Raw genomic sequence first — 25,562 nt, 5'->3', positions numbered from 1 at the left:
GGTTAGAAACCAGAGAGAAAAAAAAACCTGTCAACTCCTGAAGCCTAATTTCACAGTACTTACTAATGCTTAAGAGATTAGACTAAACCTTGTAGTTGACAAAGCGGACACAGGAACTGAGCAATAAGTATGTGAACTGTGTTGATGATAAAGAGCTACGGAGCACGCACAAGTAGCTTGAACTAGTCTTTCAAGGAAGCATTCCAATCACAGATTTAAGGAAAAGGTGGCTCACTTTAATAACCACAGGCATTGGTCACTATGTAACAAGACATCCTAGAAAAAGTAATCACAATTTGTCCAATAGTAGTTTACAAGTGGATGGTATACATTAAGATACAGAGGTAGAAGTTCACTTTTACAATGCTTCACTAATACAGATTACCAAATTCAAGGCACAAAATTGTTCGCTTTACAAAAAATACTGTAAAAATGTCATTTGCTGTTCTACAATGTTAGTACAACTCAAAAAAATCTTTACACCCTTCCATACTCCACATGTAAAGTTGCATCAGGCGTTACTCTATTTTTCATTTGCTAATAGTTGGCATATGACCAGCAGTTACATAAACAGTTTGTATCTCAGCTGAGTTGCTTTGTCTTTTAGGCACAAGTCCAGTTACAGAAATTTAGTACAACAGCTTCCTCAGGGGTGGGAGAACTCTGTCGGAAATAAGTACTATGAAAAGCAACATAGTCCGTAACAGCAGACTGGACTCGGACATATATATGGAGGGAAACAGAACAGAGCATATTTCAAATCAAGTGACTTGAAAAAAAGTCAATTTAAATCACTGACTGCATTCCTAGAAAGCCAGATGCCCAGTACAAGTTTGAATGTATTTCTGATACATTCACTTGCCTTTGAATCTGCAGAAATTTCAAAAAAATTTATCTTTGTTTAAATAGAATACACACTATTGGTACAAAAGAGAATTACACCACAATCTGGCCATGTGTCCTTTAGAGAGCTTGGATTAACAAGCAAAGAGATGCAGTCAGAAACTGTCCTTGAATTTGCTAAAAGGGCATAAGCAGTAGCTTAAATATAAAGATTTCCCTCCCTGCCCCTTACCAAACACTGTAGGGAAAAATGAACAACTTCTGAGACATTGCATCTTCTGGTTGTAGACTGCTCTTGGTAAGCTGAGGAAGAGATATCACACAGTGCATCCCTACAAGAAGTAGTATGACTAGTTTACTGTACATACAGTGAGATTCTAAAGGACAATGGTGGCAGCTACATTGTAAATTCACCTTGTTTACCTATCACATTTTCCAAGTACTCTAGTCAGTTTTATTTACAGTATATTAAAAAACATTGATTTTTAGAGTTCAATACACAGGTTGAGGACCCAAGAGAATGCCACAGTAAGATGATGACTTTTTGCATCTCTTAGATGCAAGAGCACTTCACAATTCACTCAGGTAACATTATCATATTCACCTATAAACGTTAGTCCATCCAAACCAGTGTTAAATTCCATTTTTTGCTTCATTGTTGTTTGTAGCCTGTTTCCTTTGAGCAATGAAGGGGTACATACACTTGTCTGCTCCCAAAAACCGGTACATGCATACAACTGCTTCAAAGGGCAGAATACTGCAAAACACAAGTTAAAAAATTGTTAAAAGATGGCACAAAAATAAAAAAGCCCTGTTTATTATGTACTTGGGCTTTCAAATGAAACATAATAGCCATCGCAGGGGTTTCCTAAGATAGTTTGGTAAAAGTATTTTCCAGGACATTTTACTGAGAAAATTGAAATTCTAGAGACCCAGCCATACAAGCAGGCATAAAGGTGGAGGAAGAAGTTACTTGCTCACCAGGTATCAGCTTAGAACACATTTTCTGCTGCTTCTTCACAAACCTGTGCAAAGTGCACCACAAAAACTACTAACAACCAAAAGTAGTGCCAAAAGTCATCAGACATTTAGAAAAATCTAATTTGGAATTAGTATTAGTTTATGCAATTCTTTGATCACCAGATGTCTAACAACTTTTACAAGTATTCTAAACTCAATCATCCATCCTCAAAAAGAGGTCTGAAATAAAGAAAGCAATTTCCTCTCTGTCCCCTTCAGATAAAATTCCAAGAGATGAATATCTGACTACAGACCCTCCCCTCCTTCCTATATACTACTTTTATTTCAAGGATAATAGGAGTTCTATCAAAGGACTAAGACGGAATCTCTTCAGCCTCTGGAAACAGTGTGACAGACACTCATTTAGTGGAAAGTAATGCACAGAATCTAGGCATTAGGAGTAAGGATCACTGAAATAGATGTCACTGGTACAGGTGTCTTTGCTGGCAGTAGTACTGTTTGTGCAGTAGCCACTGGAGGGCCTTTGATCTAAGTGCGGCTGCCTGGGGCATGGATTATGCAGAAGCTTTGATCTCCCTGTTGGAAGCTAAAGTGTTGAATGCAAGAAAACCCCAAGGGCCTTTGATGTGACTGTTGTTGCAGGAGGCACTGCTTGTGCAGAGAGCACTGAAGCACCCTCTGAGCTTCTGGTTGAAGCTAGCTCAAAGATTGTAGTGTTCTCAAGTTGCTGGCAGAAGAAACACATACATGCTCTCTTCCAGCAATGATGAGAGCAGTCAAGGTCCTCCCTCATCTTTGGTGACCCTATCCACCAGGAGAGACTTGAAGGAGAGAACAAATGCTTTGCAAGTACAGCAAAAATCCCAATGCTCTCAGTTTCAACCATCTCTCACAGGACTGCAAGATTTTAAAGGTTCCTACTACACACAAGGTTAAAGAAAAAGAAAAATCCATACAGCTGTGAAACTGTTCTTTACAAACTAGCATGCAAGTGATGATGCATAAGTGGAAGTGAGCCAACTCCTGTATTACATTGCATCACTGAAATAGAAGGCTAGTTACAGAGTTCTCCAAACCTGAAGTGTTAGACAGAGTAAAAGAAGACGATTCCTTTAAATAACTTTTTCCACAAACAGACTCTGCAATTTGGCTCTGAACATGCAGATTTTTACTGTATTGATGCAAGTCCTAGACAATCTGCAGGCAGGGCCTCCTCCATACTCATCCTAGACACAAATGACACAGGTTCCTTTGCTGGAAGCTTCCTTATTCCTCCATTCCTAAATAAAAAGAACTCAAAAAATGGAAGAAAAGTCTGTTGAAGAGAATATAAATCTAATGAGAATGGAAGATAATAGACATTCAAAACTAGGATGTTTTGATGACAATGCATAGGATCACAGTTTTATGGAACTTCCCAAGAAGGCAATATTCACTTATGCGAGCCAAGAGACAGGAATTATGACTGAACAGCACCTACGGCCTGTATATGAGAGTGTTTAAATCTAGAAAGCAGACATGTTCACATATTTCACTAGCACTCTGCTGCTTGTATTGCCAACTAAGCAGCATCTCAGATGTTACCTTTTCATGAAGGTGACCATATACATGAGGCGAGGCGTGCAGATCATCGGCTGATCTGTAAGGATGGCTCTCATAGCCTGCTTCACACAGTATTCTGGTTTCAACGGTGGAAGGAAAGGCTCAATTTCTTTTCTGAAATATTTGATTAAGGCTGATTAATTAAGATACATAAAAGACTGCCAACCTCAGAAAGTACATTAACTCACTTTTTTTGTTTTTGGAATGCCTTAGCAAAGAACAAATACTTCAACTTTTGCATTCACTATTCACTTATAGGTCAAAATTTGTGCTAAGTACCATGGGACAAAGGAAATTCATAAAGTCCCTTTTTGGGGTCAGCATTACTGATCACACCAACACATGCAAACAGACATAATATTTATTTTAATATTTTTATGGTAATGAGGTTAAATTACCATCAAATATTTTTATAAAACTACAAACATAAAGAAGACAAATTTTTCTCACCTGATCCTGCATCCTCTGAACATTCCTGTATCTACAAGATAAGGGCAGACTAAAGTTGTTTTGATTCCATCCTTCTCAGCAGCTTTCAGTTCATGGCTCAAAGACTCGTGAAAACCTACAGCTCCAAATTTGCTAGCACAATAATCCTGTGTTGGCAATGAACAAGGGAAAAAAAAAATAGCACCTTAAAAGGGATAGATATGAATCATGTTTAAAGCCAAAGCATATTTGATGCGACTCTACACAAACTTAGATAGCAACAATGAAAGACACCCACTGAATACAGCATCACATCAACTCATCTGTCACTTCAATTTTAAAGCAATCATCACAGAATCATCACAGAATCATGAAAACAGAAAATGTATGAGATTAACTTGGAATCAAGTCTCTGAAGCAGGCAGGTTTGTATGGCAAGTTACTCTGTTTACCAGTTTGCTTAATATCAAATGCTGGAATAGAAGACTGAGAAATCTAATACTACGTAGGGGTCAGATTTGAAGAAGCCTAGTGATATGGCAGGACATAGGTATAGAAATCTGAAATGTTTCACTTTTTGTTAGTTTCAATAGAAGGTATAACAAAGATTTGGTCGTATTATATATTTAATTTTAGAAAATTGTATAGTTTGCTTATCTCATAAAATACTCAAAATTCAAAAATAATTGCAGAGACAGCAGTTAACATCCAAGTTTTCAGTTGGATGTACCCACACCCATCATCAAGGAAATTCTCTCAAGAATTCTCAAGAAAGTAAATACATTGAAAAAAAGCTTTAACTTACACCAGCTTAATTCATTTCTGCTAAAAAAAAAAAAAACAAAAAACAAAAAACAAAACAAAACAGGGCAGTTTAAGATTCTGGATTCAGCCTAAACAATATGCAAAAAAAAAAAAAACCAAAAAGCAAAAAAACAAAAAAAAAAAACCCTGCATTTTACAAGGTAGTACGACCATTATTCTGTAAGACTTATTCTTTTTCACTACTTGAATGATTTTTGTCTCCACTTGCATTTGTACTAATGACTCAAAATGCAAGCTAATATGCTCTAATTCTTACCTAGTTTTATGTATCAAACGAGTCACAGAAACTGGTGTTCTCAAATGGCTGCCAGGTCCTAGATGACCTACTGCTTATAACTTGGAGCCTAGTAAGGCATGTGAGCCACCTATCCTGCAAGGAAAGTAGGTAGCCATTTCCTTGTGGAAAAAAAAAAGGAAATAAAAAACAAGATTTTTCAAAAATCCTTGCCTTTGACTTCAGCCTTAGCACTACATTTCTTGGCAGTACTGGGTAGCTGGATGCCTTTCGAATTACCAGTAGTTACCAGGCTACTCAACAATCATTAGCATTCTGAATGAATCCATGTGGCAAGTGCACAGGTATGGTGTCTGTTTCAGTCCTGTGGATCCCACTCACAGAGGGATGTTAGATGATTTGTTATCCATATTACTGTAATCTCCAAATACCTTTGAAGATTTGACTATTTTCTTGAGCTGCTAATACAAAAAAAACAAAAACCTTATTGTAAGCCAAAAAAAAAAAAAAGCCAGATTATTACAATTCAACAAACCTCTACTCCAGCAGTACTGAACAGTCCCAAAGAACTTGCAACTGTCACAATGTGTCCATGATTCATTTCCAGCATCTTGGGAAGGAATGCTTTAGTCGTCTACAAAATAAATAAAACAAAGTAGAAAAAAAGGTGAACTACTACATTAGTTATAAGTGTTCAAAACCTTAACCTCAGTTTATGATAAAGAAGTTAGAAGATCATTGCATAGATTTGGAATTCCTTGGTTTTTCAAAAATGCCAACAGAGAATCTATAGCAAGTTTGTGAATTGTATTGCAATGATTGTATCTCCAGAAATGCAAAGGTTAAAAGATCAATTGAGCTCAGACATGTTTATTTTTCTGCAAGAGACTAGTTATCAGAAAGAGATAATTCGAACCTAAAATGGAGGTCACTTTTTTTTAAGACAGAAAAAGGAATGCAAAGTGTTTAATTATGCTGTACAGCATTTCGGTGTTAAGATCAGTGCCAATTACCAGTTCTAATTATTGATAATGTATTTTCTCAGCTAGCTATGGTTGGTTTTATCCACTTAACTTACCCTGTGCATTTTACAACAACGAAATACCGGAGAGGTTTTGCTGATATTACCTTTCACATACAAAATACACTAAACATCTGCTAGTTTGAACTGCTTTCCATCTTTATTAGTATCCATTAGCATTGCTCTAATTAAAAGTAGATGTATACATCCATCATTAATTCCATATCTGAAGGGTTTCAAAGATAAAACAAAATCAAGTGTCGAGATGAAACCTTATGAGTGCTTTTAACCACCACTTTGATTATCTCAAAGTTTGTTTGCTTAAACACCTTTAAAAAAATAAAATTTTAAGTGATAAATTGAAGGCAGTTCTCAGAAGACCACCTCTACTACAATATCTAGCTTTCTCATCTCTTTCTGAAGCCAACTCACACTAACGTTTTTTATATAATATCAAGCAGAACATCATATATGCTGAAACTCAATTATGTAGTAAAATGGTTTGCTCAGTTCTTATTTACTTCTGCTTGTATGTAATCAGCATACTATACTAGAACGCTTTTAAGTTGCCAAAGAATTTCAGATAATGTATGTTAACCACAAATGTGTGGTTAATATATAAATCTACTCATGGCAAAGCTTCTATTCCATTCTAACTCAAGCAGAACTACTAATTCTTTGTCATCCCAGAAACCAAGTTTTCCCATGTAATTTGGATCCAAACCCAGAGTATGCAAATGCCCCTGAAGTATTTGCTGCTTGCTTAATTGTTGGTCTGAATCCTGTCAGCTGCATTGTTAAAGAGACATGCAAGCTACATCTGAATCCATCTAATTCCATTCTTATGCTGTCTGCATTTTCCAATCACAGATGTCAGGATAGTTTTGCTCTAATGATTTTCACATGTTCTTGTACAGCGTATTTGCCTGCAGGTGTTAAATGACTAATCCAGACCTCCTAACACCACACAAAAGAGTGTTTTCACTGGATAGCTGGCAGATGATAGAAGATTAACAGACCTCCTGACTCTTTGCCTTTTCTACTGTTGATTCATATAACTCCTAGATTCTGTCATAACTGTATAATGAAGCTAATTATAAAATATAGTCTGAGAGCAAGCTGTCTTGCATTTGTTTCTTTCCTCGTGGCAGGGATCTCTAAACCTCTTATATAGAGCCTCAGACAAGAATTTAGTTCACTTGTTAAACTAATCTGTGCCAGGCACATGAAGTTTCAGCCTCTCTTCCCATGTTGCCTGGTCATCACGAGGCAACACAGTCTCAAAAAGGTAAGAAGCTTCACTTTCCTCAAGTTATACAGTACATTATTTCTCCACAGTCACCCCACAGCACTGACCACTGTACACTGGCCCATGCCTTCCACACCAACCTCCTCAGAGACAGCAGAGCACCCGGTTCAGTCCTGCTAAAAATTTACTCCCCTCCATAGCATTAGTCAGTTCCATCAGCAGTTTTCACTTAGTTATCTGTCCACATCACACTGGAATGACTGATTGCCACCCCACACTGCCAGAAAGTGTGATAACGCAGACTGAAGCCATGCCTGCAAAGCATAGGAACTACAGAAAGAAAGAGGCACTTGCCTTGGAGTTTGTCCCTCAATAGGTGAGGGGGGGAGACAGAAAAAAAGTAGCAACAGATTTTTTGTCCTACCATATCCAAGGCATAGACAATGTTTATCTCATAGGAGAAACTCAACAGGAAAGTGCACCTTTAGGCTTTTGGGGTGGTTTTCTTTTTTTTTTTTTTTTTTTTTTTGTCTTCTCTACTGTACTGTATTGTCATCTTCTTTCTTTTCATCTTTGTTGTTGAGAGTTGTGGAGGAAATACACTGAATTGTAGTTGTGTCTGTAAATCCATATTATTACCTACTCTTACAGTTGGTAAAGATAGTTGCACTGTCAAAAATGTACAAAACACAGCTGTCAGCTATCAACACCTCAGCTAAATGGATAATAGTAAGTCACCTTGGTGCTGCCATCCTCCAGCCATCTGCTGCAGCTGGGAGTCACTACTTAAAAACACGCATGGCGAGAGGCAGACACACCCTATTGGGGGACACATTTTCAGTCTCAGAGTAAGGCTTGCCCACTGCTCCTCCCAACCTCCTCTTGCTGGGAAAAACAATCCCAAAGTGAAGTTATTCTCTTCCGTGGTATAAGCAATCCCCAAATAAATCAGTGTTCTTACTGAGCTTCTGGCACAGTCTACTTCGTTGATCAAAGCAGCTTCCTCCATACTCTGGTCCCTAGTTTTTCTGTCTGGTACATAAACCAGACCAACCTAGTTTCTTGTTTCTAGTTTCTTTCAGCTTTAGCTACATCTGCCTACCAGACCTGACATCTTCTCTGTGCTTGTCGTGATGCTGAGAAGGCAGTTCAAAGTTCGATTGTTTCAGGGGCAAGATGCCTCTTGGGTGGCCTTCCCATCTGGCATTTGTCTGAACAGGTAGCACAGCCCACATGGGCTTTCTGAGGTGATGCGTGGACACACTAATCCTCCGCCAAAAAAAGTATTAGAAAATACGAGGCAAGAAATGTGGTATTGTCCACGACATCAGAGGTCAAGAACCAGGCCCCCAGACTAACTGAAATGATTTAATCAAACTATCTGCCTCAGGTTTGATCTTTTAATTTCAGTTTTACGTCTCACAGCTGTGGAGAAAGACATATAACTAAAATCATTTAAGTGGTTCAAGTTGAAGTGAGGTCTTTTATTAATGACAAATGTCATAGTTTTCAACACAGAGGATAAACCAGAGAGTACAGTAGATGAAAGGAATTATGCTATGAGGAATCAGGAAAGATGCACGGTGTTCAAAGTCAAGAAATTTAAAGTTAAGCATCTTCTTTACTCAGAATTGCTCTTTTTTTTATTTCCCCCTCTCCTAGAAAAACAGAAAAAAAACCCAAAGTACTGAACAAACAAGTTTTCTAATCTGCAGTTCAGATTAGATAAATCTGAACTGGTAGGTAGGTAGGGCAGACTGATTGTAAGAAGCTACTCTGAACAGAGAGCAGAGCTAGTTCTTTTGTTTGTTTGTTTTTGAGACTGTTTAATTTTTATGTTCAGGCTCCATAAAAGACCAATTTCAAACCTTCTAAGCAATTTCCTCCATGCTTCTGAATATATAAGAACTATTCCCAGTAGCTGTAACATGTATTCCACGTGCACACAGCTTTAATGACTTATTTCTCGTAAGTGTGAAACTGAACAAGTATTTACATGTCACTTCATAGCTTTCGTAATCTGTTCTCAACATTTTGGTTTACGGCAAATTAACTTCTAACAGTCTAGCACTTCTTCCCTCCCCTTCCCCAAATTCTTTAGTTCCATTCTTAATGAAACAAAACTCAAAAGATTGTGCAACACAAAGAACAGCACAGCTGCAATGTCAAGACAAATTAGCCTAAATACAGCAAATGAGAATATGAAGAAATACCCTGTTTGGGAAAGTGATTTTTTTAATTAAATTTTGGAGTAATTATTCTTAAAGTAGAAAGCAAGCCTACATAGAAAACAATGTTAGATGTATGCAGCTTGAAACAATGAATACTGAATGAACAAAGCACACCGAAGTGGAAAAGCACATGCTACCTCATGTTTATAGACTTGTTTTTATATTAAAGAAACAAATAAAGCAGGTAGCGATGTGCAAGATCCTTTAAAGTTTCTATTTTTCAATATAGTATTTTTTTTTTCTCCATACTTTCTGCCTTCCATCAACACCCAACCAGCCTTTACAACTATTCTGATAGCATGGACAAGCTGCTTTACATAAAGGCAGAAATTCCTTTATGCCAAAGGGATAGCTTATTTTCCACTTGATCCCTTCAAATAAGGTAGATAGAGTGTAGTTACTTTTCAGGGGCTGATAGGAATAGGCAAGTTTGCCTACTGCTGATGTTGATCCACAAAAGTAGCATGCTGGTGTAACAAATAATGATTTTACTCAAGCCACAGCTATTCCTGACTGCCAGAACAGCCAGATGCATAACAGTATTAATAGGTACATCTGGGTAACTGATTTTTTTTTTTTTTTTGTTTAATCTTCATGTTAAAAACTTTTCAGCCAGATCCACAAGGCAGAGTTGGTGACATTAGTCACAGACCCATCTAGATAACTCTATTTAAGCCTGGAACTAAGGTAGCAGAAGTCACAACAGCCTTCTACCATGGCTAATAACATGAAAGTATTAATATGAAGCAGTGGAGACAGTGACAAAAAAAAAAAAAAAAAAAAAAGTGCATTTCTATTTAAAATGCACCTTCATCCTCTCCATCCTCTCTTTGCCTTGTGTGGACATTTGATTTTACATTCTTCCCTTTCTTTGTGGACCACAGTACAGCACTGCAGGTTCTCCTTCCATGTAGGACAGCACATGGCTGCCATGGGGTAAAACTCAGAAGTTATCACATGCCCCAGCTTTCTTTTCCTTGCAATAACTGGAAAGTAAGGTATGGAAGTCTGACAAAAGAGAATATCAAAGTGTTCTGCAAACTGTCTGTGGCAGCCTAAGTCTTAATGAAGGTTGCTCAATACTGGATAGAATAGCAGTAATGCACTCCTGCACATTGAAAGGAAAAGTGAGGCACCTAAAAGGCAGAAAAAACCCATGGCAAGCTTGTCACTAAATATACTGAAGTTATTTTCAACTATAGTCATACAGTCGCTCTTATTTCAGAAGATAACCACTGTAAGTACATTTTATAAACATGGGGTAAAACCTCATTTACAGCATTACAACAAAAGCCATTGCCAAATATTTTTAGAAGAGTCTTGAAAGTATACCCTAGAACTGTGTAACACTCAAAGGAGAATTTATTCACATTAGAGGCTACAATATCCAAAAATGCCTTCTCATACACCAAAGCATACCATTACAAGATTGGATTTAACTGTTCGTTTTCCTTTTATTTCTTTGTTTCCAAGAGAACTGAGCACAATAGTTTGACATTTGCACCATCACTTCAATTACTTTTTCTGTATGATATCCCTACCCTTAAATTCCACTATACAAGTATCTCCAAAATATTAGTTTAAGGTGAGATTATTAACTGTGCAAAGACTACATCAAAAGTCCTGAACTGGATACTAGAGAAACCACACAGCACAGCAGACATGGCTGTGCTGTTAACAGGCTGACTACAGAAGGCAGATACAAGTCTACAACTATTGTTGACCTTGCAAATGTAAGGGACCAAAATCGTGCCTCAACTTGAAAGGACCTCAGATGTGTCTGCTGGCTGGTTTCAAGAAGCACTGGGCCCCGTTGGGATAATTAGCCACTGTCTAAGTAAATATTTAAATAGCTGTAGAGATCAGTGCTATTTCTGATCTTCAGTTTCTATTCTCAATAAACTATTGTGAAAAACAAGTCAGAATTATGTAATTTTCATACAGTAATGAATTAAAAAAGCCACGCATTTCTCTGGATTGTTCACAGGTGATCACGCCTAGATCCTTCTACGGGAGATAGACTGTCTTGCTCAAGCCAAGCTACCACAGACATCTGTGGCATTAAAAACATGGAAAGAAACTATCTGAAAAGGCTTTGCATTCAAAATAAGAAGCTAGCACTTCAATATTTCATTTCAAAAGGAGTCCCTTAGTTATTTACCTCCTGGCAGGCAACACAACCTTTAATTTCTCACTAAAGCTTTATTTGTCCTTCACATAAAAACCCACTGCTCTGGGACCACGGGGATTCCTTTAATATTGAACTGCAACAGCAGTTAATGCTTAACACACATGCACAGTAATAATGTTACAGTTGCCTTGCAACCACAAGCTCCTGAAAGAAGTCTGTAAGGATGACAAGTAGCAAGGAAGTGAAGCCACACACGGGCACACCAATATTGTGTGCCCTATAACTGTAGATAGAGTGAAACTACAGATAAGATCCAACCAGGTTAAGAGGTGAAGGTAACAAAATAAGTACTTTGAAGAACTAAGTCACTAAGACAACACCAGATAATTTTAAACTCCATTTGATTTACAGAGAAATAAACATATTTTTGCTCTCTCTAACTCTGTGTGAAACAGGACTTTGAAGTACACAGCGTCTCTGCTTAGTGAAATCATAATCTATTACTTAAATCACTTGTTTGGAGTTTATTTTTTTTTTTAATTAATTCGTATCAGTAATTAATGTTCCTGCTTTCTCCTCTCTCATGGCTGATCCATCCACAAAATCCTTTGCTTCTCAAGAGACACAATCAGCTAAGCATCATCATATCTGTAAAAAACTTCCTTTATTGAGGTTTATAAGTGGGTTTGTTAGTAGTTACAAAAATGTATAATGCAATTTGCTAAATAAAAGTATGTTACAGTCCATAATTACATTTCCACATTGTTTTGCATTCGTAGTACTTAGGGTGCCATGACAAAATTTCTTGAAATTTCAATATCAATAGCTACCACTGTTTCCAGTGTTTCCAGCTCTTGTGGTAGTTTCCCTTGCATTGAATAAACTCATGTTGAGTGTATCAGAAGAAAGCTGAAACTGAATAAAGTAGTTTCCTTAATCAAAACTTAGTGCCAGAAAGCTGTTTAAAACGCATAGATAGTAAAGATAAGATAAGTAATGCTAATAAAAAAAAAAAAAACCCACAGGAAACTAATACCACTAGTTATCTCTCAGTCATTAATCATTGTTTTCCACTCTTTACTACCAGAACTAATTATGCCAAGCCTAAGACAACTGAACATAGCCTGGATAAATTGTCTTTTGTATAGTTTGTTAACAGGGCTTAGTTGGAAAAGGGTTGTGTATACAGACAGTAGAATATGAGAAGTGCTTAGGAAAGGACCTTGCAACAGAAACTTTTGTTAACTTATCATGTCACTACATTGTCTCTCCCTCCCCTTTCGTTTAAGGGCTTCATTTCCTGTGATATTATCCCAAACTGCATAACTAGGACTGGAACAGAAAACTGCTTTGTTCTCCCCTTACTCTGATGTGTAGGTAAGTACTCAACCATGCTACCTAAATAACAGAATTCCTGTTTCAGAAGCTTTCTTCTTGAGAGTCAAGATGGAAATTCCACTGTTACCTAAGCCTTAAGGCAATCTAGAGCTAACCAAAGTCCCAGTTGCCTTACACAAACCTTTCCTTTGTGTTCATCACCACAGCAGCACTTTAGACACCTTTAAGAGCATGTACTTCAGGTACATGTACCACAGCCAAAGGTGGCCCCAGTTTTTCCTTAAGAATGTTTCACTTTAAAAAAAAAGAAAAAAAAAAAAAGCCTCTGCTTTGTATGCTTTCTGGGCATTCAAGCTGAACTACCCCTGTTAATCTATACCAGCAAGTGGAAGTTAGGGCTTTCATGTTACTGGTATGCAGTCTCCATCTTTTTGCTCCAAGATCTTTTGTATTTTTTCCTACTGAGAAGAAACGGGTTGTAGATTTTTAAAGCTTTTAAAATTATTTTCACCCACAGATGTCAGACTTCTACTTAAGTGTCTGGTCTTCCTAAAGAGCATATGCTGCACCAGTCATTTCTGTGAAAGCATCTGTCTGCTTCTCATGGACATGCTTGTATATATTCTACCATACATGCATATAAACTTATTTACTTTATCTGTACTTACAGATATGGCTTGCATAACTGCTTTATATATGTGCATCAGTATATACTGCTACTTAAATCACCTATTGTACAGTTAGGGCTCTTCACTTCTTGCAAATCTTTGATTTCACGTGGCTATGAATAATGGAGCACATTCTCCACTCTAAAATGATATCTTTTCCACTTCCACTCTTTCTCCTTTCTAAAGACCCTTCAACTGGAAAAAGTGAGTCCAGTAAGGTAAGGCAGCACAGGACACCTAGATGAGTGTCCTCTGGAACTAACGTATTTTCAGCTGAACCCAGGACACATACACATTGTGTTATCTTCAAAAATAAAATGATGCTTCCCTTCTATCAGAAACCTTTCACTGACTATACTCCTTTGCCAGCTTCTTAAAGGTATTCATTCAGAGCACTCACAGACAATTCTGCCTGCACTGAATTTCAATGGCTTTTAAGGCTCAGACAGTACAATCATACTGGATTCTCAACAGCTAGCAATGAACAAGGGGAAGAGTTTACCTCCTTAAGCAGGGCAGAAGTGCAGAACATAGGTTGCCAGTGATTGTGCATTCCAAATGCCAAATTAAAATTTTAAAAGCTGAAAAGTTTTAGTAGTAGGTTAGATAGCATGGTAAGAGGGCTGTTGGAGACTTGCTATACATTTAGTTCTGCCTCACATTGCAAAACAAACATGATAAATGTCTACTGGAACTTGGGAACAAACATATACATGCAGAGTTCTCTGGTCAGCACAAGTTTAAGACATAACCAAGCTGAGAACTCAAGCTTTCAGATGAAGTCATTATGCTGAAAAGATGAACTCTTTCCACCTGCCCAAAGATATCTCATTAAGCAGACTGATGTTTATTGTCTACAAACAATATTTCAATACGCTTTCAGACTATAACCACTATCAAGCCATGTTCAGTTTAAGGCAAGTGCTACACAGTTGGCAGTAGTCTCTGAAAACTAACATGCAGCTTCAAGCAGAAGGATGTGCTTTCTTTAAACAATCCTATTGGCATCAGAGCTTTTCGTATATTCAAAACTAACAGAGTTCCACCACCACTCTAAGAAGCTAAAGGACTTAAATTGCAATTTCAGTAGACAGCACTATCAACATTATCTTATTCCACATGCATATCTGTCAGTAAAGATCTAACTTGCATTTATCCAAATGCCAAATTTAAAGTTACTTCAGAGTTTGCTGGTCAAGCAATATCAGAAGATAACAGTTGGCTACTTCTTTCCACAAAAGCTGGGTTTAAGCTCTGTTGAAGTCAAATGACTAGAAATTCTGCTTTGTTTATATACTGACAAATGGCCCAGTCAAAGGATTCGTGGTATTTCAGAGCAATGTTGACATTAGTGTAACAAACACATCAGTCCCTCACCTTCATTAGCACAAGTTTGTAGCAAATGTCCAACCATTTGGAGAGCAGTTATTTATTGCCAGCTATTTGATAATCTTGACAAAAAAAAAATGAAAACATGCCACTGTGAGTCAGTGAAAAATCCACACAACAAATTCATTTTAGAAAAGCTATTAGATAAGAGTTCAGAATATTCTGTTCAGTGAACAGGAACGCAATTCAACTTCCAAATACACATTCTTCTCCAGCTTGCCATAAGCTTAGTCATGCTCTGGAATACTTAGTAACGCTTAATATTTTAGTCTGCGTATTTCCAAATATTACTAGAGAACAGTACTTAGGGAAAATATGAAGTCATCACTCATGTTTTACAATTTACGTAACTGACTTTTGAAGATGTGGCTAAACCAAAAAAAAATAAAAATAAATAAAAAATAGTCTCTGATTTCTTTACATACCTTAAGGCAGTAGCTCCACAGCACTGTTACTGCAGTGCAATATCTGCATGAGTATGAAAACTGAGTCACTACATTCACCCTTCCCCACTCTGTAACTAGGCCATTGTTTCAAATCAATAACTTTAAAAAAAATGAAAGTAATTGCACCATAACTGAATATTTCAACAAACAAACAAACAAAAAAAACAGGATTAGGAGGAGAGCTTCTCTCTTCACTCAGTAGTCTAATTTACTGGAAACTAAAAAAATGCAGAAACCATTGCAATTGAATGAAAATTCAGCTTTAAAGCTTGTTCAGGAACAAGCTAAAATCCTAAAAGAAGGCTCCCATTTACTACAAAGTAAATCACTGAATGAGGAACAATATTTTTTAAGCACATGGAGATAAGACATTTTTAAAATTCAAAGTGGAAATACTTCTCCATGTCCTTCCTAAAAAAGATGTCTAAGAAAAAAGTTTTAGCAGGTAAATATTCTCTTGATAAGAGACAACAAAAAAGACCAAAACTACAGCTAGTATATTGACCAAAACAGTGCAATTGCCTTCTATGATGCACAAGAGCAATCACAGTATCAGTGCAAAGCAATAAGCAAAAGTCGTTAACCCTTTATCTAAGGGTTTTTAATAGTGCATAATTAAAATACTGCTCTCTCTAGAAATGAAGTTACTAAATTCAGACTATTATGACTGATGGATTTAAATAGCTTGGAACCACATATGCCTATTTAAACGATTTAAGCCCATACATCCTATTCTAGAAAATCTTGTCGAGAACGAGGTTTCATTAGACAGCTGTGAAGGTCCTGTCTGCTACCACATGGTTTTATCCTACTTCGTTTCTTTCACACAAATGCTATTTGGCGAGTGCCAGTCTAAAATGTTGATGATGCAAGTGTAGTCTCTAAGAAGCAAAACTAATCAATTTGAACAAGAAAATGAAGCTTCCCTCTGCAGAGTACTGTGAGCTGAATTGGTTCATCCAAGGATCAGATGAACAAAACTAGCGTAAGGTAAAACATGGATTCAAGGGATGCCCCATGCTTGCTGCCACTAAGCTGTCTCTAAATTTTTTTCCTAAGTCAACAGAAATTATGGCCAAGTTACTTTTAAGCATACGCTCAAGCACTTATACAAGCCAATGCTGTAAGTGGAGTGCTTGAGAAGCTGTCACACAAGTTCAAACAGATGGCAGAATTGACCAGGGCACATTTAGGTGCAGAATTCAACAGCCAAACAAACTTGAATTTCAAAAGGCTCACACCAAGAGAGTCACCTCTGCTCTGCAGCTGTTTCTGCATTCCGTGGCCTATAATGCCCTCCCCTCCTGATTGTGATACCTCACTTGTGTCAAGTGTTAATTTGGCTGGCATATAAATCATTATTCTAATACAATTATTTACAAGAACAAAGCGTTCATTCAGAGGTTTAAGCATTGATGTAAATCTCTTTCCTGCTTGTTACATATCTCCTTTCAAAACAAACGATAAGAAACTGAAATGCCAGCAGTTTATGTCTCCTTATTTAGATCATAGCTATATTTTTCAATACACCTTTTTATGCAGCCTAAGATCATGAATACAAGCATACAGCATAACATGTGACTCAGTACTAGCTTGCCTGTGCAGAAATACTTCTACCACTCTTCACAAAAGACACACACGTATCCATTACTCAGTTTTATTATCATTGTGAATAGCCAGAAACCTTAAAAGCTAGGGAGCAAGGTTTATCAAGCAAATGATGCTTTGGCTTTTACATACAGAGGACTTGAGAAAGTCCTTATATTACAAACGCTTAATAAAAACTTCAGGCAAACAAGCAAAACACACACACACACACACACACAAAAAAAAAAAAAAAAAAAAAGATCCAGATCAAATCAAATTATGAGATGCACTGGGAAAAGATAATAGTTTCCAGCTCATATAGATATAAAAGTACAGAAGACTATAAGAACATGATGCTAAAAAATGGCAGGGAGAGTGCTAGAAAACACAACATTCATCTTTCTTCAACCTGTCTAGACAGAGTATTTGATGGCCCTCGGAACTACAGACAAGGATTGCTAGCTCACATTGTTCACTTGAGGCTGGTTTGTCAACGAGGAAAATACTGGGTTAGCAAGACACTTACTCACATCTTAATTAAGATTATATTTCTCCATATTTGAGCACATAAACACATCTGCCTTCTAGAAGTATGCTATTGTCACTCAGTTATTACAGACAGGTAATAATGTGTTAAGATCTCATTAACATCATCACTTTTTGTAACATTATAAATGTTACTTTAGACAGAACAACCAGTAACTTAACACTTCATCATACTCTCTCAAAGCACTGCTCTTCCAACCACTAAGGGACAAAGAAGGCACATGGGTCATTTTTATACGGAGTATTTCCCTGAAACAGCAGAGGCACTCTCTCCACTTCAAGCTAGGTTAAGCATCACAGTGGCAAACTATCCATTCAAGGTTTCCTGCTTCCCAAATTCTTCATAGTATCAGACCAAAGTTCAGGAGTTTTTGCTTATTCAGCTGACTTAACTCATTCCAAAAGAAGGAGAAATTTAATCACCACACTGATCACTCATCCAGCACCATTTCTTCAGAGCAGATTAGCAATCCCGAAAGCACTGATATGGTTTGCTGACAAGTCTCTAACCCTCATAAAAGTCACAGGAGACTGAAGTGTGAGATTACCTCAAGGACCTTTCCTCTGCAAGCTACACTACACTTCCAGCTTTATTTTAGAAGTCTTTGGAATTACAAGCCACTAATAACTGACTAATACTTGAAATGTATTTCAATTAGTTTGAGAAGTCTTGGCATGTTCTTTTCAGAGAAATTCTCCTTTCCCTTAAAGGGCCTATCACATTTCTGTTCTGTGAAAATACTGTTATTGCTTTGGCCAAGTGGTACACCACTTTCACAGCCGCTGACCTACAGGCAACAAACAATTAACAGGCTGCAATTCAAAAACCTTTATTTTCTGGGTTTTTTATTTATTTTTTTTGTTTGTTTGTTTTTTAAGCCCAAGTTCCATACATCTTTCAAATGATGCAGAAAATCCATCTCAAAAGTATGCCTGAAAGCAGCCACAGAAAACTGAGCATAATTGAAGCACTTTAAGACCCACTGAGCCATCATTTCAGCTTTGTGAACTGACAGGGACAAAAGCAACAACAACAACAACACACTTTACACCACAGAAGAAAAGGGAGATGCATGGATTCAACTACTGCTTGAACAAAACAGGTCAGCATTCTCCATCACACAAGTAAGATTACCTAGCACAGAACATACATGCAGGAAAGCTTGTTTTGTAACACATCTAAAGAATCCTCAATACACTCTTCTCACAGTCCTGATGGAAGTGCTGGCAACAAAGCCTAGCGCTCTAGAAGCTGTTTTGGTAGAGCTCCTCTCTCACATACTAATTTATTGCTTGAATTCACACAATTTCTACAAATGACAAACTAAAGGTGTTTGTTTGTTTGTTTTTTCTTTCAAATATGGCTGAGACTCATCCACCTCCCCAACCCACACTGCTCGATAACTCTTCAGATCAATGAGTACACTCATTTCAATCCACACGTATGGATACTCTTGGAAGTGATGCAAGATCCCTTCCACAGCTGAAACTCTAGGTAACTAATCAGATGTGTTTCTTTTGTTTATTTGCTCAAAAAGGATCAGAAAACTGGAAAAAAAGTCAGTAAGACTGGTTTTTTGAAAACAATCACAGCAACTTAAATATGAGAAGACTAGCTTACAGATGCATACAGATGCAAGATGCAGGAACCAATTGTTACAGAATAGAAGACTCCAGGTTCATAGCAACCATACTTGACAAGGTCCTGGTACACTATACAATACATCAGTAAAGAAAGCTCAAAGCCAGTAGTTTCAGAATCATGAGCAAGCATGAAGTATACATACATCTGTTTATTTGCTTAAGATTTTGTTAAATATATTGCTGCATTAGAGGGAAAGATGGATATTTTAGAAAACTACATCTGGAAGACAGTATTTTCCTCAACTGATAGAAGATTTCCTCTATTTCCTTGATAAATAAGCCCAAGAACATATGAACCACAGAAACATACCAAAGCACTTGCAAGATTTAAATATGACCAATACCCTATGTCTGTAGCTAAGAGCCTGACTGCTTTTGGTTCATTTTCATTACCCAGCATGCTACTGCATTATATGAAACACATGTGCTGTCTAGGGTAATTTACTGGTGGCATGTAATTGGAATCACTTTGCAAGGGAAGAGTTAGTTTTGATGACACTTTTTGGATCATATACACATGGTTTGGCTTGAATTTGATCCAACTCATTTTTCAAAGAAAAAAGTCAAGAACTTATAAACTTAGTAAGCAAACTTCTTTGGACATGTTATCATGAAATTAAAAATTAAGACAGCTAACTCCACTCATTCCAAAATGCTAAATACAGCTAGTTGGCACATAAGTGTGTATGTTTTATCATAAACACTAGAACTTCAGAAATGAAGATAGAAATTAAACTACTGTGCCAATAGTTTATAAAAGATTTATCCTGGCACAGTTTCAGATAGCAGCTTCGTATAATTAAATTAACTTTTCTTCTGTAGAACAGTCACTGAGCACACTTGATGTGCAACATTTTTACATAACATTTTCACATACTAACCACAGGTATGAGTTCTACTGAACACTGGGGAACTACATGAGATCAGAATCACAGAATCCTTAGAGCTGGAGATTAGGTAGTACTTACAGATAAATCACTTATTCTCCAAGGTTTTAGCAAGTTTTCCAGCCTGATTAAGCTGACAACCTATATAAATACGTATTTAATTCAGTAACCTCTCTAGATTCCACCAAGCCTTTTCTTTCAAAGGTGCTTACATTCAAGGGATTATATAGTGCAAAATACCTAAGTTACTCAAGTAGTATTTCCCTCTTATGGAGTCTCTCTCACCTCATATAGTCAGTGTTGGGCCATTTAGAATTTGTTACATCCCTGCAAAGGGAGAAAGAAAGTGGTTTATAAGTGAAATGAACAGCAAGGCAGCAATGTACAAGTCCAGGCTTTAGCCTTCCACTTCTTTTTAAATATGACAGAGCCGGAGCTAAATGCTTTTGCTTCCCCCTTTTGGTAAGTTGAAGAGAACTCACTAGGAGAAGAGCTTCAACTTGAAAGTTTCAGAGGATTGAGGTGACAATAAAAAGCAGAAGTAGTATCACTGTTCTCTCAGAGCTGGATGCTAAAGACCTGCTGTACAGAAGGACCTTCTTAACACAGAACTTTGTGGTACCTGATCATCATCTCGCTCCGTTCAACAACTGAATCTGGGAGAAGTCACCAGGAACTACGCTGAGGTGCAATACTAATACCTGTCTATTCAGCAGTGGCTTTATAACTACATGTTCAGGCAGAATAATAGATACAAGAAATCTCAATCCATCCTGAAATAGTTTGTACAGTAGTTTTATTGAACACTTTTCTATGATCTAAAATACAGTGTGCTGATACTTTACTTAGGCTTTATTGTGAAATGTTATAAAAACTCTTTTTGCTTAAAAAATCAATAGAACAACTGCTTAATCTTGCACTAAATATTTTATTTTTCAAATCTGGATCCTGACATAAAGGAAAAGAACTCCCAGTCTGCAGGAGTCCTGTTCCAGTATTTGACAAGTGCAGCCAAGTTAGTTATTCTTGCAACAGACTGGCAAGAAAGATACTGTTACATTACTGCTACAGTTTTATGCATCTGCAAATTATAGTATCCTAGAGCTGGCTTGTTTCAAACTGAGAATGGATTTTGTCCCTGTGTTTTCAATATCAGAAGCATTCAAGTTATCACAGCATGAAATAACAGGTTTTTAATACTGCAATGGATTTTATGCTGTGGAAATTGCTACATGATGCATTGGTGACATGTTTATATAGAACACATATAGGAAGGCTTACACAAATCATGAATGTCAGCAAAATGGAAAGCATCTGTTTAGGCTGTGGTATGCTGCTAAAGCTCTCCTTACTGCCAGTTTGTGATATGGTACACAGCTCAGTTAGAGTCACAACAGCAAACCAGTGACAGGCTTTAGTTTTACTGCCTACTGCAGAAGTTCAGCAGCCTTCAAATCATAACTGCTAACAAAAAACAAGTTCAGTTCACCTGCACAGAGAACATGCAATCAACCCCATTTCAGAGGCTTCAAGAGGACAGTACCATAGTTCCATTTGACATTTTTATGTACAAGCACACTGAGGCTTGTTAGTGATCAACATATGCTGGAAAATGTACTGTGTTACACAGGAGGGAGAGGAAAAAGAAATTAAAAAAAACAAAAAAACCAAGACAACCCCAAAAGCACAAACGCCGAACTACTGAGCAATATTACAGGGAAGATTCATGTCAATACAAAATTCTTTTACAGCTTTTTGGATGAAACATCCTTCAAGAATAGTTAGAAGTCTACATAATACTCCAGAGGATTTGCTTTGCTTTTGGACCACCAGTTTAGCTGACATGGAAAAGTCTAGCTGCATAAGACTTCACACATCTAGACAGATTGTTTTATTTAAGTCAGCATTGACTTGCATTTAAAAAAAAAAATTGGCTTCAAATCAGCTGATTCAGATGATATCTTATGAATTAAGTATTATTATTTTCTAATACAAGTCCACCCACTGTTGGCCAAGCCAGTCTTTTCTGAGATCAGGAAGGGGAAGACTAGGAAAAAGTTTTGCCAAGAGCAAAAAATAAATAAAAGGAAAAGCAAAGCAGGACACAAGATCTGCAGGAAGCGTACATATGAACAGATCCTCAAGTAAATAGAAAGGGTGTTGACTACTCCTTAGAAGATTATGCCAAGATCTCAATTTCCACAGTTCAGATCTTAAGAAGAAAAAGTTATCTAAGAAGGCACAGTTAAGTCATTTGATACTAACATTTAGAGATGAATGAAACTTACAAAAATAACAGTCACAGCAATACTAGACTGAGCTTAATATTTAATTACTGTAAAAGAACACACACAGGATGCTTTAAAAAGGTCTCTGAAACAATGTTATAAATAAGTGTATGACTTAGGCCTGAAGGAAGAACAGCTGGAGCATTTAGGATCCTCCCATATTTTAATTCATGGTGATGTCATAATTTAGAGTTCTTGGAAACTTTGTCAATTCTGCTTTTAAACCACATCAATAACAGTCATTAAATCCAGCGTACATCTCTATTTGCTTCAGCATCAGTTTCACTTCTATGAAGGGAATACACAGAGCTCTTAATTGTTGCTGAGTCTTATGCACTTTTTCAAAACTTTCAAATTGCCCAAATTGCCTAAAATATACTTTAATAGTTTCTAAACAACCTTGTGTGCATTGAAGTATAAGCACACTTTCTGCAAGCTTTACAATACATTGGAAAAAGACTGCTCTGCCATTAGGTATTTCACAGTGAGGATTTGAAGGGGCTCCTTTAGGGTTATGAAACAGCATTTAACTTCCATGTTGAAGCCCCAGGTTTGTGAGGCCCTTCTAAGTTTTAAAGAGGAGGATTTTACAAAATTTTATCATCCAAAGGTAAGAACAGCCAAGGAAAGCTCAAGTTGAAGCGTATTTCAGATTGCTTAATCATTTGATTGTTATGCAAGTGTATTTCATAACACTATTTGAAGGACCAAAGAACAGTTCAATACTAACAATGGGCTCAGTCTGACAGCTAATGCTAACCCGAGTGTGCATCATGCCCTCCTTCAACATAACTTTCATAGCTCACTACAGTGAGATTAAAAATAAAACTTGCAAGGAAACAAGATTTAGGCAGACAAGAAGAGCAAGATCAAGTAGCTTCATCAAATAACTTCTCGATAACAATCTGCTAGTTACAGAAATAGTATCACCTCAGAATCAACTTTGAAGATTTTTCTTACTTCTACTGGTAGCCCCAGGAGAAAGTATGAAGACAAATACACAGGATTCCCAAGAAGTGCTCTTGGCTTGATTTCTTGGCCTTTTCTCCCAGCCACCAAAAGCAACAATTTGCCTCCAAGGCAATTCAAACAAGATCTCCAGCGGGGCTTCTAATAAGCCTTTTTCTCCAGAAGTGTGCAACTGTGCTATTGTAATCACCACCAAAACAGCATCTTAAAGCTGCTGACATCGTGCTCTAAGACTACGGAAGGAGGGAGCAAAGTCATTCCTTAATAGCAAGGACCTTTAAGGTAAATTTAGAAGTGACAGTTGCAAGAGATTTCATATCCAAGGCTAAATAAGGCTAAATGAGATTGTGAACTTAAAGTTCTAAGAGCATAGAGCCAATTCAAAGCAATTTATTAATAACTTCAATACCCACCATTACCTGTTAAACAGAGAGTTAAATTAAAAGAGAAGCCTACAAAGGGGAGAGCTTGCAAATGAAAGGGACCAAGTGCAAAATCCGAGGAGACAGGAGTTAAGCAACAGCAGTTAATTCCCTCAAATTAACTGACAGAAAAGGTAGGACAAATGAACATATAGTTACCCAGAAATGCGCGTGACAGTTGACCATCATGGTCCTCTCAATCAGCTCATCAGGACACTCCAAAAGGTGGTGCCCAGAGACCACGCCAGCATTGTTAACCAGGACCGAAACCTCTCCAACCTCTTTGCGGACCCTCTCCGCTGTTGTGTAGACGTTTTCTCTTTTGCCCACATCACAGGTGTATGTGTAAACCTGCAAGCTGCAATGGGGCAGCACATCTTTCTCTCCATCTCCAGCTACTAAGGAACACAGAGGAAAGAAAAGAGAAAACGTTCTCAGTTGGATTTCAGCAGGCAAATAAAGAATCGAGCGAAAGAGCAAACTTACTTCCAACCCACTAAAACTTCTGTTTACTTTAGTGTCACCACGGTACACGAGAACTCGCCCGCTCGCTATCGCTGCCAGCTCCGAGAGCCGCCGCGGGGACGAAGGGACACTCGGGACGCGGCCCGGGCCGTGCAGCCCGGCTCCCTGACAGGAGGGCCTTCACCCGGCGCCGCCCCGGAGCTCGGGGCGGGACGGCCGCAGGTGGGCTCCGAGGGGCAGCGCGCAGCCCCGCTTACCTTTGGGGGCGGCCTCGGCGAGCTCGCGGTAGATGTGCCGCACCATGCCCGCCGTCTCCTCGTTGCTCTGCGTGTTGATGTCCCACAGCACCAGCAGCGCCCGGCGCCGGGCAAACTCCAAGGCGAAGAGACGGCCCAGGCCGCTGCCCGCCCCGGTGATCAGGCACACCTGCCCCGCCACGCTCTTCTCCTTGGGCCGCACCAGCCACTTGGCAGCGGCCAGCACGAACGCCCACAGCACTCGGAAGGTGACCACGAACAGCTCCAGCAGGATGTTCATGCTGGCGGCCCTTCGCCCCCGGCCCGGCGGCCCTCACCCCCGCCCGCAGTGGCGGGCACGGCGCGGAGCGGAGCCTCCCTTCGCCCGGCTCCGCACCTGGGGCCGCTGTTCTGGCCGAGGCAGCCCGGGACCGGAGGAGCTACCGCCGCCGGGGCTGCCCCGCCCCGCCCGCCGCCACCCGGGACGCCCCGTGCTCCGTCCCGCACCCCACGCCCGACGAAGGAGCACGGGGAAGGAGCTCGCCACCCGCCCCGTCCCCGCACACCCGCGGCCCCGCTGTTGGCAGTGAGCATCTTGCTCGTTCGGCGCCCTATATAGGGCGGGCCGGGCGGCGCGGCCCCACCTCCCGGGCTCCCCGGCCCTCCCCCGGGCCCGCCCCGCATTCCCGGGACCCCCACCCCCGCCGCGGCCCCTCCTCGCCCCGCTCTCCCTCCCCGCCGCCGGGGGAGGGTCCTGCGACCGCTCCAGGCCCGGCCTGCCGGCAGCGGCTTCTCTCACCCGAGCGGCTCGGCCGGACTCCGGGCCGAGCCCGCCCTCCGACTACATGTCCCAGCGTGCACCGCCCCGCGCGCTGCAGCGCCACCTTCAGGCAGAGGCCAGAACGCCGCGCTGCTGGTCCGCCGGAGGAGGGCGGAGGGCGCTCGGCAGCCGCCGGAGGGGAAAGCGGGTTGTGCGCTTACCCCTGACTTTATAGGTGTTTTATCGCACATCTGTGCTCTGGTAGAAGTAATTTGCGTTCCCCGCTACAGTTTTAATGACCTCGGTGGGATATACGGTGGACTAGGAACACGGGTAGATAGATGTTCGCAGAGAGCAGCAGGAGGAAACT

The 25,562-nt window shown here is 39.1% G+C and overlaps 1 protein-coding gene across 2 annotated transcripts; it reads right to left on the bottom strand.

The window, feature by feature from the left end:
- Positions 1-214: 214 nt before the first annotated feature.
- Positions 215-24,957, bottom strand: RDH10 (retinol dehydrogenase 10). Of its 2 annotated transcripts, none has more exons than XM_052703853.1 (6): positions 24,454-24,957; positions 23,891-24,126; positions 5,451-5,549; positions 3,877-4,022; positions 3,409-3,540; positions 215-1,600 (listed from the first exon to the last, which is right to left on the bottom strand). In XM_052703853.1, exons 1-6 carry the CDS (start codon positions 24,731-24,733, stop codon positions 1,477-1,479), a joined length of 1,017 nt encoding a protein of 338 aa, XP_052559813.1. In that variant the 5' UTR covers positions 24,734-24,957; the 3' UTR covers positions 215-1,476. The 2 variants fall into 2 exon arrangements, with proteins under 2 accessions (XP_052559813.1, XP_052559812.1); XM_052703852.1 differs by having other exon boundaries at positions 23,891-24,129; positions 24,454-24,953.
- Between the last annotated feature and the right edge of the window lie 605 nt (positions 24,958-25,562).

Source organism: Tympanuchus pallidicinctus, unplaced genomic scaffold (genome assembly GCF_026119805.1).
Source record: "Tympanuchus pallidicinctus isolate F22 unplaced genomic scaffold, pur_lepc_1.0 scaffold5, whole genome shotgun sequence".
NCBI classification, from domain to species: Eukaryota; Metazoa; Chordata; class Aves; order Galliformes; family Phasianidae; genus Tympanuchus; species Tympanuchus pallidicinctus.
Note: the sequence above shows the minus strand (reverse complement) of the source record. Positions and strands in the feature narration are given on the sequence as shown.